At 35.8% G+C, this 17,489-nt stretch overlaps 1 protein-coding gene across 4 annotated transcripts in view; it reads right to left on the bottom strand.

Moving 5' to 3' along the window:
- The window catches only part of PARD3B (par-3 family cell polarity regulator beta), a 1,041,361-nt gene that overhangs the window by 531,711 nt on the left and 492,161 nt on the right, over positions 1-17,489 (bottom strand). For all 4 annotated transcript variants that reach the window (XM_026454609.1, XM_026454611.1, XM_026454610.1 and 1 more), the window contains exon 4: positions 14,264-14,373. In XM_026454609.1, the coding sequence (XP_026310394.1) occupies positions 14,264-14,373 (110 nt within the window). The remainder of the gene's footprint in view (positions 1-14,263; positions 14,374-17,489) is intronic.

The following is a 17,489-nucleotide window of genomic DNA, read 5'->3' as shown; positions in this document are numbered from 1 at the left end:
ACAAACCTGCACGTTATGCACATGTACCCTAGAACTTAAAGTATAATAAAAAATAAATAAATAAATAAATAAATAAATAAATAAATCAAATAAAAATAAAAATACTACATAAAAGGTACCACATTTCTGCCTGGAAGTAGAGTTTCAGAAAAGGGATAGAAAAAAGAGGTGGTATTTTAACCTTGTCTTAATGAATGAGAAGGTATCTGCTCTACAAACAAGTGAGGAAGGTAAGTCAAGATAAAGGCAGCAGGACTAGCAAATTAGGGAAGCGTACAAGGGAAGGGAGCTTCCAGAAAACCGCAGGAGATGGATGGCAGGTATGAACCATTTGAAACTGCTTTGTTGCTTAATAATCTGTTCTTTCCTGTTTCCTTCTAGGTTTTCAACTTAAACAAAATAATTATAAGGAAGATAACATTTCACATCAAGAGAAGAAAGCCAGGGCTGGGTTCATTGATGTAGTTCCAATATTGTCTTAAGAACTTGCCTTTGGAGGAATTTTTTTTTTTTTTTTTTTAATTAAAAGAACTTGCAAGGGTCTCTATACGCAAAAGACAGAGTCAGTATGCATTTAATGCTTGACTTTGGAATCAATATTTTTTGCTAGCTGTGTGCTAAGTGCCTTCTGTAAATTAAAGCTAAAGCTGATCAAATTCAGCTTTTAATGCAGATTACTCTCTGACTTACTTCTATAGTCTATCTTATCCTACACCTTCTACCCATCCATGCATGGCACAAATCCAACATATATATGTATTTAACACATATATATAGTACTTACCATGTGTTCTAATAATTTTTACAAATAATCACTCATCAATTTCTCAGGACAATCCTGGGAGGTAAATACTTTTATTATCATTACTTTATAGTTGAGAAAAGTGAGACCAAAAGAAGGGAAACACTTGACAGAAATTGACCAGCAAATTAGTCCGTGGTCAGGCTAGCTTAGAACCAAGGAGTCATGTTAGTACTTAACTACTCTAGGCTTAACTACTCTAGGCTTAACTACTCTAGGCTTCCACATCTCGTGGTTCACACTCCCACTGCCACACCAGAACCTTAAGAAATAACAATCTTTAGTAACCCTGAGCATTTGAGTTCAAAGAATGAATCTCCAAGCTGAATTTCCTGGGTCATTATATATGATTACTGTTTCCTTTATTCTACCTATATCTTCTATCGACCCTCCAGGCAGTCTTGTTTGTTATCTGTATTTCTGGGATGGTGCCCAGCTTCCAGTAAAGTACCTCTGACTCCCAGTAGAACTCACAGGGAGTATTTAGGAGATAATTCATAATAATGGTATCTGATGCATAACTTCACTTGGTCAAGCTCCAACCACAAAAGTCCCTTGAAGTTTCCTATTCATGCCCGTGTTTTTCAACTCAAATTGCCTTTCTAGTTTCCAGACTAGAACCATGCATGGGTTCTCTATACATGACCCTAGTGAAACTGCCATCATAATTGAATTTCTTAATATAAGATTCACATGCATGATGTTACTTGAGAAGCTAAAAATAAAAGCTGTGGCTAACTCTAGTTTTTGTATGCATGCATATTAATTTAAATCATTTCCCTTTAATTATAGTTAACACACATTGAAAATTTAGTAATTATAAAATACCTTTAATTATCAACATTCATTATTATCACTATTATTAACATATATTAAGCACTCACAGTCTGCTAAATGCTGTACTCAAGATAGAAGGCATTAACCTTGCAATTCCACTGTGGCCAAGATAGAAGACAATCTTCCTCTTCCAGACACAGAACTAAATTACAGTTGCTTCACCTGACAGAGTCAATGGATGAGTCAGGGACAAAACCTAGATGTCTTAACCACTAGGCAACTGAATAAACAAAAAATTATTCAAAACTCTGCTCCTTTCTGACCATCTGAATGTATTCTTTTCTAAATGTCTTAAATGCCTGAATTAAATTCCTTTGTGGTGGAAAATTTTTCTCCTTCACAGAGGTATTTAAATTGTGTAAACAATCTGAGACTAACTATACAATGTAGATTTTGGCATCCAATAGAATGCCATCATTTTTGATGGAAAAATAGTGACTATAAAAATGATGAAATAACCTTTCTTAGGAGGAGGGGCTCATAAACTGGTTTTGAGGCAGTTTCAAAGGAAGATTGCCCAAAGCAATGGAAGCATCATGTGGACAAATGCTACTCTGAAGGCTAACATTTGATTTGAGAGGTAGAATGAAGAGTCTATACTGCAGGTTAAGATAAATTTGAATCCTAGCACTGCTACTTGTTAGTTATGTGACCTAAGGCAAATAAGTTAACTTGTTTGAGCCTGAACTTCGTCATCTGTAAAATGGAGGCAATCAAGCTGAACTTACAGATTTGTCATGGGATGAAATAATATATTTGAACATATGTATTAAGTGTCCACAACTGACATGAACTTGGAAATTGAAGGAGAAAAGTAACCCTCCTCCAAGGCATGCTGGGTAGTATTGTATGGCTACTCACTGGCAGAAGTAGAATGTAAATTAATGCTATTAAAGCTGAAATTAAATTGCTTCATGGTTGAAATGAGCAATCATGTGATTAGAAAATGTTCCCCATTCCTTAAACAATATATCAATGCTGCTATTAGGCACGATGCTGTGTTCCAATGTGGAAGGAAATTCAAGCCACCTACAAGTTTCTAGACTCATAAAGGAGACATACAATGCAGAAAACTATAACATGGTGTGGAACAAATTATGCCATCAGTGGGAAGTGGTAAATTCTGTCTGGAATAGAAAGAGTGTGCATAAGGATTAGCAAAGAAAGAAGCCATTACACTGAGTTGTGAAGGGTACCTGTACATTCATCAGCAGAAAGGGAGACGAATGATATTTGTCACTCTTCCAGCAGAAGAAACATCTGGGCAAAGACCCACAGACAGAAGTCTTCTCTGCACACGCAGTGTGACTAGAGATAAAGCTAAGCATATAGGTTGTGATTAAGTTTTGAAAAGCCATATCAAGGACTGAGAAATAAACCCTCTAAGGAATGTTCAGATGAGTTTCAACAATGGTGCCAAGACCATTCAATGGGGGAAAGAATAACCTTTTTAACAAATGATGCTGGGGAAACCAGATATTCACAGGCAAATGACTGAAGTTGGACCCTTATCTGATACTGTGTACATAAATTAACTCAAAATAGATTGAAGACCTAAACCTGAGAGCCAAAACTATAAAACTCTTACAAGAAAACATAAGGCAAAATCTTCACAATGTGGGATTTGTTAATGATTTCTTGGATGTGACACAAAAAGCATAGTTAAAAAAAAAAAAGACGAATTGAACTTCATGAAAATTAAAAATGTCTGTACAAAGGATACAATCAATAGAGTGAAGGGCAATGTAAAGAAAGAGAAAAATATTTGCAAATCATATATCTGATAAGGAGTTAATATCCAGCATATATAGAAAACTCCTAGAACTCAGCAACAAATAAATGAAGAACATAATTCAAAAATCAGTAAAGGACTTGAAAAGATATTTCCCTAAAGAAGATATATGAATGGCCAATAAGCATTTAAAAACATGCCTAGTATCACTAACCATCAGGGAAATGCAAATCGAAACTGCAATGAAATATCACCTCCCCAGTCATTAGGATGATTACTAAAAACAAAACGGAAACCAACAAGCGTCGGCATGGATGTGGAGAAATTGGAACTCTTGTGCGCTGCTGGTGGGAATGTAAAATGATACACCTCTGTGGAAAATAATTTGGTGGTTCCTCAAAAAATGAAAAATAGAACAAACCCTATGATCCAATAATTCTACTTCTGCATATCTCCCGGAAAGAACTGAAAGCAGAGTCTGGAGGAGATATTTTACACTCGTATCCACAGTAGCATTTTTCACATTAGGTAAAATGTGGAAGCAACTCAAGTGTCCATCAAGAGATGAGTAGATAAGCAAAATGTGGTATATTTGTATATAATACAACAGAATATTATCCAATCTTAACAAGGAAGGAAATTCTGACATAGGCTACCACATGAATGATGCTTAAGAATAGTATGCTCAGCAAAATAAGCCAGTCAGAAAAGGACAAATACAATTTAAAAAGGACAAATACTACACTATTCTACTTGTTTGTTTGTTTGTTTATGTATTTATTTTTGTTGAGACTGAGTCTCACTCTGTCGCCCAGGCTGGAGTGCAGGGGCGCGATCCCGGCTCACTGCAAGCTCCGCCTCCCGGGTTCACGCCATTCTCCTGCCTCAGCCTCCCAAGTAGCTGGGATTACAGGCGTCCACCACCTCGCCGGCTAATTTTTTGTATTTTTAGTAGAGAGGGCGTTTCACCGTGTTAGCCAGAATGGTCTCGATCTCCTGACCTCGTGATCCGCCCGCCTCAGCCTCCCAATAAGCTAGGATTACAGGCGTGAGCCACCGCGCCCAGCCGCATGATTCCACTTGTAAAAGCACCTAGAGTAGTAGAAAAAGTGTAACATAATGGTGTTATACTTTTTGCCAAGGAAAAGGAAGGAATAAGGAATTACTGTTAAGTGTATAGAGTTTCAGTGTTGCAAGGTGAACAGTTCTAGAAGAGGTGGTAGTGATGGATGCACAACAATATGAATGTACTCACACCATTGAACTATGCACTTAAAATTGTTAAGACAGTAAATATATATATTTTTACTACAATTTTAAAAAGAGAAAAAAGTCTTTTTTTAAAAAATCCATACCAAGAAATTTTAAAAAATCCTGAATGCAGTGGAGAATGCTCAATGATTTCAAGGCAGGAGATGTATATAAACATCTGCACAAACACACACACAGGGATGTATATATACACACACATACATATATACACATACTTATATACATATATGTATATATACACATACACATAACATGTAAACACACGTCCATAACACACATATACGTGTATATATGTATATATATATAACACACATATACATATATAAGGTCAGGATTTGTAAATATATTCATACATGTAGGTACACCATAATTTTATTCATGAAACAATAAGAAATCACCTCATACTAGGAGAACCTCATTGGACAAATTACAAATTATACAACCTTTAAATAAACAATGCCTGTATTTTATGAGACTATGCAAATAAAATTTTGACTCAAGAAATTTAGAAACTTTTGATAGGTGCTCAAAACATGCCATAACATTATACCAATATCAATTGCCTTGATACCTTTGGGTCTTCATAAGAATATAGCTGAATGTCAAGTAAATATATATAGATATATATATGTATGTGTGTGTGTGTGTGTGTGTGTCCTTTAAAATACACTGATTAAAATTAAAGGCAGATAAAAAGGAGACAATTTCTTTAAGCAAATCAATCAATTTTGACTTCTGTTGCTTTCAGTATCTACTTTTTCCTTTCAAAGGATATTCCTTTATGATTTTTTGCAACAAATGCTACTTAACCATTCTTTGCTTAAAAGGTAGAGAGTTCTCTCTGAAAAATCTGTTGAAAAATATCAGGGCTATGTCAGTCTGAAAATTTCCAGCCAGTTTCAAGTTAAAAAAGATTTGCTAAAAGTAGCAATTTTTTAAAATGGTTTTAGTCTGTCAGAAGGCTTCGATTCTCCAGTGCTTCACACCAGTTACTTCAAAACTAACTCCCTCCAGATGTCCCTATGATCATTTAATCAGACATCAAAAGCTGTATGGTGACAGGCTCTTATGCTGCTTATGAAGACGCTATATGTTTCCACAAGCGTAAAACACACACAGTAGCTACTTTTTAAAATGTGATTCATCTAAATCAGAATTCTATTTTAAAGTACAGAGCTATTAGGAAAGGGGCCACTCTCCTAAGAAATAAAACTCTTTTAAACGTCTGTACAATGTCATTGTGTGACAAGATTTTGAAAGCAGAAACCAAAATGAAACTTGTACTTTAGAAGCGTTTATGCTGTGAGAGAAAAAAAAAAAAAAAAATCCCCTATCAGAAGAGATTTCCACGAATCAAACCATACTCAAAGAAAATAATTTTCCTTTTCCTCCCAAGGCCAATTGTCTTGCTTCTTCCCAAGGTGAATTCTCATTAACCCTTTCCTCCTATGCCATCAATCTTTACTAAATGTCCGTAACTTGGAAGGTACATATAGAAGTTTGGAACCTATGGAAGACACAGCCCATACCCTTAACTTTCACTTTACAATGACATGACTATATGTACTTTAGTCTTCAGATTTAGATAGTAGCTCTCCCTCCAAAGAGGATAAGGGTACACATATATGCCTATGTAGGCATTTACGCTGCTGCCTTTGTGTGTGTGGCATTTAAAAAATAGTTCTTGATATTATTCATTTGACTAATTAAAAAAATGATTGTTGGTGTTTTGGATGGAAAGATAACCTCACTGCACGACCAGTTATGAATACTGAGACATTAAAATGAAATTTAAAGTTGAACTGATACCAACCAACTTAATAATTCACATCTGGAATCTTGAAGTCACTAGTTTGGATGGCTAAGTCCCTAAGAACAACTGGAGTTCATACAGCTTCTCTATTTATTTCCCTTCCATTACATAAAATTTCTGAAGACATCACCCACTATTTAACTAATTTTCTTAGGGTCACAGAGTTATTGATGCCATCAGACACAGGATCTTGGCCTTTAAATTAAAACTACTTTAAACATAATCTTTACAAAATTTCAAACAACACTGTCAAATTACATCTGCCCATATTGTGAAAGTGAGATTGAGATGTTTATTAGTGCTTTGCCAAAAAACACGTCGTAAATGTTCTCATTCTTTTTAACTAATTCACATACCAAAAGTATTTTTATTTTCTTCCAAATCAACTGAAATTAGAAGATTTTCTTAAGGAAGATGGAATAGGAGGAAAATTTAGAAGTAGCAATCTTGAGATGTAATGGATATAAGAAATTATCCAGAAACTTATAATCAAGATTTTTCTAAATGTTTTAAACACGGTTATTAGAAAATTACAAAGTTATAACAACAAAGATTACTAACTTTATGATTCCAGATTGTATGATTTTATCATCTAGTCATATATTTGTGATGACCTTGTAAGTGCCAGGCACTGTGCCTGGGGGCTTGAATACAAAAATGAATACGATGGCCTGCACCTCTGACGAGCTCACAGTCTTGAAAACATGCAGTCATGTAAACATTATATTTCAGAGAGATAACAGCTAATAGATACTGCACATGGCAATTCCCTTCAGGGGTTAGGGAGGCTAAGTAGAGTACCAAAGTGCAGGCTAAAGGAAAAAAAACACTCATTTTGATTGTTAAAACTGTATTATTTGATAATCTGATACATGCTTGCAGACTGCTAAGGCTGTTTAACTGCTTTAGATGTGGTCTGTGTAAGTAGGTTGCAAGTTTCTTGAGGACAGGAACCACGTCTCAGGCTTCCTAGAAAGCACATAGCAGAAATCTTGGGCATCTAAGGGATTAGTCAATTTATTTTGACATGAAAACAAAACCCATTCAGTTTTCACTGTGAGCAGATCAAGCCTGACAGCAAAAAAGACATGTCATGGTTACCTTTTCAATTTCTGAAATTGACCTAAATAGTGATCCTTCTTTTAGAGTTTTCCAGTGTTAGACTAAGATCCAAGAAGAAAAATCGGGGAGCACACATGTGAATAGGGATCTCATTTCTTAGCTGCCTTGATTAGTCATGGTACAGATATTTAGGCAACCCAGATTTGTTTCAACATCTTCTGCTGAGATATGGTGAAAAACTCTGTTGCAGAGGAAATTAGGTTTCAGGTTTTTCCCTACCTGAAATTTGAGTCTTACAAGCATAACTGATTTAAAAATTAAGCTGCCTAACTTGCCAAATGAAGTAAACATTTGGCCCCATGAAATATTGAATGGCAGCTTTATCTCTTAAAAACAAAGCCATATGAAAGCCATCGTTGCAATGTGTCTCCAAGCTCTGGTCTTATCAGCACACAGTGTGAACAGCTGGAGTTACAAACACCAGAACTATTATTAAATCACTGTGTCAGGGTGGGGAAAAAAAGAAAAACCTTTTATAGTTTCAGTATCTCTAAATAATGCAGTAATATATTACATGCTATTTCTCCCCGTTTTGCTCTTCAGAATCCATCTCTCCTCTTTGCAGAACAACGGGTAGTGCCTTCCTTCTAATACACATCAGTACCCACAACATTTACTTTGTTCCAGTGTTTCTATAGATACTTGATTCTACATCTCATGGATGGAAAAATATGATTTGGTCACTCAGAATGTTTGGTAAGTTATATGTTGGATTTTTTTTTTTTTTTTGAGATGGAGTTTTCACTGTTGTTGCCCAGGTTGGAGTGCAGTGACACGATCTTGGCTCACTGCAACCTCCGTCTCCCAGGCTAAAGCGATTGTCCTGCCTCAGCCTCTCAAGTGCTTGGGATTACAGGCACATGCCACCATGCCTGGATATTTTTTTTTTTTTTTTTTTTTTTTTTTGTAGTTTTAGTAGAGATGGGGTTTCATCATGTTGGCCAGGCTGGTCTCGAACTCCTGACCTCAGGTGATCCACCTGCCTCAATCTCCCAAAGTGCTGGGATTACAGGCATGAGCCACTGCACCCTGCCTTCTGTTGGATTTTGATAGTCAGCAACCTGCAACCAAAAGTCCTCTAACATCACAGTGGTAATTCGATTATTTTAACCCTGAAATCAAGCTATTTAAATTTCTCTGTAATATCTCGATGATTTCCTTCATGGGTCTGAGGAAGTTTAATCCAGGGGCAATACTGACAATAACTTCAAATATGCGACAAACATGAGAAAACGTGTGACATACGAGGGGAAATTCCTCAAATCAACATGTCATCATATTATCTTAGCAAGATGCAAAAAGAATGTTGCCACTCCACGTAAGAATGTTCTCTCACTAGCAGCCACCTGCCACTATCCTCACTGATAAAATACCACAAACCCCAAAGAACACTGTCTTTTCCCTTCTTGTCTCAGTAGAACACACAGGACACTGGAAACACTTCCCCTCAGGGTGTCTTCCCGCCACCAGTCTGTGTCCTTTACCCCCAATCTTAGAGTTGCTAATAATTGTGTTGCTACTGACTAAAGAGTTATTTTTAGCCTCTCAATGAAAAAAGTCCAAAACTTCTATTCATCTTAAAATCTTGAACTTATACATTATGTGTCACGTAAACAGGTGATAATATGGTGAACTAACCTTCATTATTTAATAAATATTTGCAGGGAGGAAGTGATAATTCTCTACTTCTTAACTTATCTCATTTTGCTCACTGTGAGAATTAGTGGCTTTCCTACATTATTTAATCTAACCCCCAAACAGTGGTTGATTTATTGTTATTATTTTAAAATCTGAAGTAATAGAATCTCTCATGAAACACACCCCGATCCCCTGGCTAAGGCATAAAACTTCAGAGTTAACAGACTCCCCTGAAATCTATCCATGAACTTCTAATTTAACAACCCCCAACTCTGCCAACTTATTTTTTAATTTTACATATATATGTGTATATATATGTGTACATATATGTGTGTGTGTGTGTGTGTATATATATATATGTATGTATATATATATATAAAATAGACATGGACTTTGAAAAGATAGGTCAATTATTTTGGTAATGTAAGACAAGTGATGGTTTTAGAACAAACAATGCCATTCACTATCTGAGAACAACCACAGTATTATAATTTTCAGGAATCCAGTTTTTAATTTTCTCGCCCTGCAGGATCAATTTACCTTAAGGGTTAAATTAAAAACTATAAACAGTCATTAAAACACAAAACAACCATGGTAGTTAACTGGATATTAAGACAAAAAATCACATCTGTTTTAGAGTTCTGTTCCATTGCAAGTTTGAGAACATCAATTTCAAGAACCTGCTTTTATGGTATGCCCTTAAGCCAAGAACACCAGGTTACAATCAAGAAAAGGAAGGTAAGAAGTCCCATAAACGGACTCTCACCAAAATATCCTGTTTCTAGGATTCTCTTTCTTAATTCAAAAGCAGTCAATAGAGTTGGATTTGCTATGTTGTCTTGAAAGGTAAACAGTCATTACTATTTGCACATTAATAATTGTACTATTCTGATAATTAGGTACGTTGACCAAAAGAGAAACAAAGGAAACACATTTCTTTGCTGTGTGTCTGGTGTTAAATAACAAATACTAGATTTAGTGGCTTCTCAAAATACATAGAATTTGAAGCTTGCAGAGAATCTGATTTTTCTAATTTAAGCCCTTTTTAAAACTCCAGCATGTCTGAGAGTGTACATCTTAAATAACCAATTTGTAATAAATTTAATCAGCTAGAAAACAAGTGTAACTTTTGCAACTTTTCAAAAACACATATCTCTGGGCATCAGTGAAAACTCTTCCCTCTACAGTAAGCCTAATGAAGTGCAACTAAAAATAACAGTCATCAACTGTGGTTTTAAAGGCAGTATTTCAACATAATCAAATGTGTCAAATATTCATCCTTACAGCTTCTTATGCTGTGGGTTATAAGTAAGTTTAATTTCTTGGGAATGATTGAACATAACCCACTTGCGGCTCTGCCATCTGTGAATTACTTATATGTGAGCACTATTTAAGAGATGGAAATTTTGATTGTTTTTTCTTCCCATGAATATTGGACTGAAACACAATTGAACATGGATTTTTAAACAATTATCTTTCATATCAGTTGCTATATGGCTACATTATCACATGCTCCCCAAATTCACCATCACTTATCAAATCAGAGGAATCAAGAATGGTGTAGCTGAAGTTGTGAAGGAAGCACCAAGTACAAAATCCTAGAGATGGAAAAGAATATGCAGTATCAGTGTCCATAGCTCCAGGCCCAGGTCCCTACCACACAGAACCTCCTCTGCAGGGTGCCAGTGAAAGAGCTGTGGTTGTTATGTTCCCAAGGTTTCCTTGAAAGGCTGCATCTCTTATCAGTGAGCGAACAATAAAAGTGAGTATAGGGCTAAAAGTAGGGTGCCACGTAATTTATCATCCGTACACGGACACCTCTGAAAGTTCGTGAAAACATTATTAATAATTATGCCAGAACAAGAGGCACTAACCAGGACTGCCCTAGGCAAACCAAATCGCACTGTTGCCCAAGAGATGATGTGACGCTCAAAGATCTTCCCCAGACTGAAACCACCTCATTAATGCTATACCCAATTTTGCTTCTGTCTAGAGATGCACTGTCCAATAAAACACAGTAAGAACCACAAATAGAATTTTAAATTTTCTAGTAGCCATGTAAATAAAAAAAGTACAAATAGGTGAAAATAATTTTAAGAATATATTTTATTCAACCCAGTATACCTAATATATTATCATTTCCACATATAGTCAATATAACAATTATTGAGACCTTTTGTGTTATTTTGTTCATGCTTCAGTCTTTGAAATCCAGTGTGTGTATTACATTTTAAGTACATTTACATTTGGCTCAGACACATTTCAAAAGCTCAGTAACCACATGTGGCTATTGGCTACTATACTGGACAGTATAGATCTAAGCATTCCACAAGTTTGGATATGCAGGGATATATTAACAGTTATAATACACATACATACACACACACCATCTTCCTGCTAGTAAAAATAAACACACGTAAGTGTCTTTATTAATGTTTGTATAATAAGACAGGTAACTATCTGTCTCTTGCCTGTGGTGAATCAGACCTTGGAGCAGATAAACTGGATTTAAACCAGCATTTACCTGGTAGATGCTCTTTGGGAAACAGAGAGAATTGCTGAGTCAGATTAATTATTATTAATTATTAAGCTGTTAATTTCTAAGAACTTCTAGGACTCTTCCTAGACTTGCATGTGTCTTGCATTCCTAAGTCCAAAACATATACACTGAGCATCCATGTACTTGGCCCTAGATAAAGATACATAAAGCACAACGTCTGTACATCGGGATATTAAAGCTTAAAGCATTCACGGAGATTATTTTACAATTGAAGCAAGAGACACCTAAGATGTGCCACTATTCCATGCAAGGGCAAGGACCAGACTCTACTTTTTGGGTCTGTGGTCTGTACTCCATCATCCATAGAGGACACAATGAGGAAAGGAAGAAACATGTGTTTCCTTTTCACTGTTGATACACAGGAACTCAGCCTATATTTGATCACTTGCATAAGGCACAAGGATTTGGGGCACCAGCATTTATTCTTGAATTGTGATATACATCTTTGCTAGTAATAATATGTCTTGCTGCCCCATACCCCAACTTGGAACTCACTGATGTCATATTTTGGTGAGGCTACAGTATTTACCAGATGGACAGTAGCCATCATTTCCTCTAGGGAAAGTAACATTGATGTCATTTTAATTAGTTTAAGCCCACAGCCTAAGTGATAGAAACATGGAAATAAACATTGGAGGACTGATACGGTTAAGGTTTCTGTCCCCACACAAATCACATCTTGAATTGTAAATCAAATTGTAATCCCCACATGTTGGGGCAGGGACCCCGTGGGAGGTGACTGGATCATGGGTTCAGTCCCCCCATGCTGTTCTCATGATAGTGAGTGAGTTCTCATGAGATTTGATGGTTTTATAAGGGGTTCTTCCCCCTTCACTCTGCACTTCTCTCTCCTGCCTCCTTGTGAAGAAGGACATGTTTGCTTCCCCTTCCACCATGATTTTAAGTTTCCAGAGGCCTCATCAGCCATGCAGAACTGTGAGTCAGTTAAACCTCTTTCCTCTATAAATTACCCAGTCTCAGGTATTTCTTTATAGCAGTGTGAAAAGGCGCAAATACAGGGGCTTTCTCCATGCAAACAATGCTAACACATTAATCAGACATACCCTCATTTTAGGGTACACAGACACACAGACATCACGAAAATAACTAAATTGTAGTTCTGCTCTTTTATGTAATTCTTCTCTCACTGAATAGCTGTCTTCCCCCAATCCAACATAATTAGACTCAGCATGGTCTCAACCAGTGTGTGTTTTAAAAAATGTCATACCACATACCAGTTTTGTTTGTACTTAAATTAAAATAGAACACATACACCTGATTTTTATTAATGTTCCATTAAATATATTTCCTTAAAAGGATAGAGTTTTAAATAGGTTAGTGGAAAAACATTACATCTAAAATACTTTCAAGACATTTGCTTTCTTTTATAATAAAATAAATATGCCAAAATATTGCCACAAATCTATTAGCAAAGAGCTAATGATTTGAAATAGTGACTCCTATCTCATACATATTGACATGGCTCTTGATAAGAATATTTTATACCAAACCAGAAGAATATGTTTAACTAATTTCAGCATCCGTATATACCCATAAATGATGTGTTTATTTTTTCTTAAGGCACTATAGACAGTGAGACTTAAAGTGAGAAAGAGTCTTGCTTTTAGGGACTTTTTAATAAGGTTATGTTATCAAAGATTACCTATTGCAATGGTATATAGTCATTAGCCGAAATTGAATTCTTAGGCTATCTGAGAGAATTATCCACAATTACAGCTCTTCAAAGCAACTGAGGATTTAGCAAGAAGATCCCACAGTCCTATATGGAAGGAGAATATCATCTCTTCAGGAAATTATTCTCCACTTAACCTATCAGTTATAAGTATATCTGATTATAAGCACTTTTGGTCAATGATTTTGTTTTTCTTCAATCTGAATGCTGAGTTCTACAAATCTAGTCCTGGCTCCACATTTTCATGATATTGGGAGCCTGAAAATGTACACCACTCACCATGGGATGGTTTGGCAAAGCACTGGGTTAACACAGCAAAAATATAATGATATTCTTGGACATTATGAAACAGGAAGATGAAGAAAATGTAACAGTATAGTATGCTGGCCAGAAGCAAGGATTCTGGAGCCAGAACACTTGGGTGAAATTCCTTGCTTTGCCACTTACTAGCTATGTAACCTTAAACAAATTGCTAAACCATCCTCTGCCTCAATTTCATTATCAGTTAAATGGAGATAAAAACATGTGCTTACCTTGATGTGGAAGTTTAGATGACTTAATATAAAACAAGTAAAATAGTACTTGGCACATAATCAGTGCCATATACATAATAGCTATCACTATAACTATATACAAGTAACAGCCCATACTAGCTATTAGTATAACAAATACTATATATACTATCAAAAGACCTCTATCTAGTTATCAATGTATTTAAAACTGCAAAGTCCCACTTAACCTATGGGTACAGCGCTTTGATCTTTCATTAGAAATAGAAACAGCAGGATACCTACTGGAACAACGGGTTTCAGACTCTGGCCACCAGGGTGTGAAGGGACTGGCTGGGTATCAGCAGGAGGGCCTGGCACTGGGTCACTGCTTCTCCTCACCAGCAGTGGAGTGCCTGGAAGACAAAGTGAGAGGTGAGAGGTCAAAAGAACCCTGGGGTGAAGAGAGTGCATGACACAATGCACTTTAATTAAAAAGGTTTACAACATGCTTTTATGTAAAAACATTCTATTTCCAAGGACGCTTGTAAATTAATCCATTTAATGATCTTTTGTCATCTACTTATAGATTGACACATGGAAACAAAATCTTCCAACTCTCATCTTTCCCCAGCTGCATTTCAAAACAAGCCATTGCATTTAACAGAAACTGTTAGGCATTGCACTAGTTGACTGTGTACAATCTAAAAACTGATCTAGAAAATATATGTGAGTATTAAAAAGAATGATTATCCAGGAGACGAATGAAGAGATTCACACAGTCAGTGTAATTTGCTATTCACTAGAGCTGGAAGTATAGTTATTACTGCCATTTGGTGCTTTCCAAATCTTTTGAATGATGATATAGACCAAAATAAATTATTTGCTGGGGTTATAACATTAATGCCTATTTAAGTACACAAAAAGATTGCTTCCATTCTCTTCCTCTTCTCCTAAAGTAGACAGAACTGATAAAGAAAATAAGTTAGTTCTTCTAAAAATATATCCTGATTTCTTTTTAATTTAATGAAAGCTTCCACTATTAAATATTTGAGTCAGTTATTAAATTCTGAAAAAAGATCATACTATCAGAAAGTTCAAATGAAATTCAACCTTAGCAGAGCCAGCGGCCTAACTGCTCTGACTGCAATTAGGCCTAAAATAATTTGTTTCATACAAAATTGGCCACTATAGAGAAAAATCTCAAAAAAAAAAAAAAAATCTGCTTGTGGTTTAAAAATCACTCTCATATAAAAATTAACGTTTTATTTTTGTACTTTTGGGAAAAGAGTAGAAAACAGTTGAAATGCAATTTCTCTTTTCTCAATATTCTGAAAATAATTCCCCAAACCTCTGAAGTGATTCCAGTTTAAAGGAACATTTTTCATCCACTTTGTAGGTTACTTACAAACCTGGTTGTTATATGTGCTTTAACATTCTTAGTTTGTACAAAACAAAGAACTGCAAATATTTTTTATCTTTGTCCAGATAGAACTTGCTTTAAAAACACACACACACACACACACACACACACACACACAAACTTCTTTCATGATAAGAAATTAGCATGCTACTTAGGACACAGACCTATGCCAAAAGCAATTATAAAGCCCAAGTTCAGTTTCCTTTATTTCTTTTTTATCAAGAGACATCACTACATTTTCCACCGTCCGTCCACCTCTATCTCAAACATTTCTTAACCAACAGACAAAACATTTTTAAAAAAAAAATAAAAAACAAGAAGAGTAGAAGCAAGAAAAAGTACCATAAAATTTCAAGAAAGTAGGATCCCATACCACTACCCTTTTCCCTCCCTTAGGTGATCTGAAGACTAAGTTCCTTCCAGATTAAGCCCCTCAATTACCAGCAACATGAAATGAACAAGTCAGTCTAAATGCAGTATCCTCAGAAGCAACACATTATCTTTAAAACTAAGAAAATGGGGCAAAATTCATTAACTCTGGTTTATTTCCATTTAATCAGGCCAGTAAATTCTTGAATGGGAGAAAACAAACAAAAAGTAAAATATATTATATGAAGAGAGAGAGTGTATATGTGTGTGTGTGAGAGAGACATGGTTTTTCTTCGGTAATAAATACATTTTCCTTAAAAAAGCCACAGTAGGTAATTTTCCTTTAAATTTAAGGACACGTGCCTATGAGTCCTCATTCACTGTATCTGCTTTTTAAATAATAACATGTTAAAATACTTAAGATACAATTTTATAATAATATGTATTCATGCCAGGCACAGTGGCTTACACCTATAATCCCAGCACTTTGGGAGGTCGAGGCAAGTGGACCACTGGAGGTCAGGAGTTTGAGACCAGCCTGGCCATCATGGTGAAACCCGGTCTCTACTAAAAATACAAACATTAGCCAGGCGTGGTGGTGCACAACTGTAATCCCAGCTACTCAGGAGGCTGAGGCAGGAGAATCACTTGAACCCAGGAGGCAGAGGTTGCAGTGAGTCCAGATCGTGCCACTGAGCCTGGGAGACAGAGTGAGATTCTGTCTCAAAATAATAATAATAAGCATTCAGGTTTGTGTATTCAATCAATATGCCATAGTATTATAGTGTCTCCCATAAGACGACAATTCAGTTTTGTACCAGTGTATCAGCTATTTGAAACATTAAAAAAAAAAAAAAAACTTTAAGATGGCTAGATCAGGAATAACTTTCTTCTTCTCGGCTTTTCTGTACTCCACAATTGAATGTCTCCTGTTCAGTTAAATTCTAATTTTTCTTTCTTTCTTAATGTGTTAATAACAAGTACAAGTCATTTCACATTGAAATTAATAATGAGCATCTTTAAATATGAACTGTTATCTCAGACTTTTAAACCTTCCTAGAATGGTCTTCTAAATTACTAAACCCTATTTGAAGGTGGCTGTCAGGAAGAGACTGAGTTCCACCTTAAAGACAAAGAAAGGTAAGTCCTAATGTACAACAGAGGGCAGGTAATCAGGAGTACTGAAGATAATTTGGGCAAAACCTTGAATATATAGTAGAGTAGAAGTTGTATTGTATAAGCAAAGCTAACTGAAATGAGAGGGGACAACTCTATCCAGTTTTACAGAGCCTTCCAGTGTTGGGGAGTAAAGGAAACGTAACCTCTGCAGTGAAGAAGCTTATAATCTAACAGGAACAATTAGACACTAACACTGCTAACTGTCATGTGTCAGGACAGTGGAGAAGACCCTGGGTTTTGGAGTCAAACAGATTGAGCCTTTGTTTGCTCTGTGGCATTGAACTTGCACTGCTCTGTGACTCAGTCTCATCATTTAAAACTTGGTGAAAATAGCACATAACAAAACTGATGCGAGGCTGAAATAAATTAAAGCCATGCATAGGACATGGTATATAATTTTCATGCAGGACTCCCTCCCCCAAAAAAGCAGTTAATAGCACTTGTTATTTGTTGTGAGCTTTGTTATCTTGTCTGCTCAAAAAGCTAAGCTCTTGAAAGTCAAGTTAATTTTCATGGAATAATTTGTAAATTAAAATAGTAAAATCTAATCTTGTACTAAAA

This window comes from Piliocolobus tephrosceles, chromosome 11 (assembly GCF_002776525.5).
Source record: "Piliocolobus tephrosceles isolate RC106 chromosome 11, ASM277652v3, whole genome shotgun sequence".
Lineage (NCBI taxonomy): Eukaryota > Metazoa > Chordata > Mammalia > Primates > Cercopithecidae > Piliocolobus > Piliocolobus tephrosceles.
This window is presented reverse-complemented; position numbering and strand designations above follow the sequence as displayed.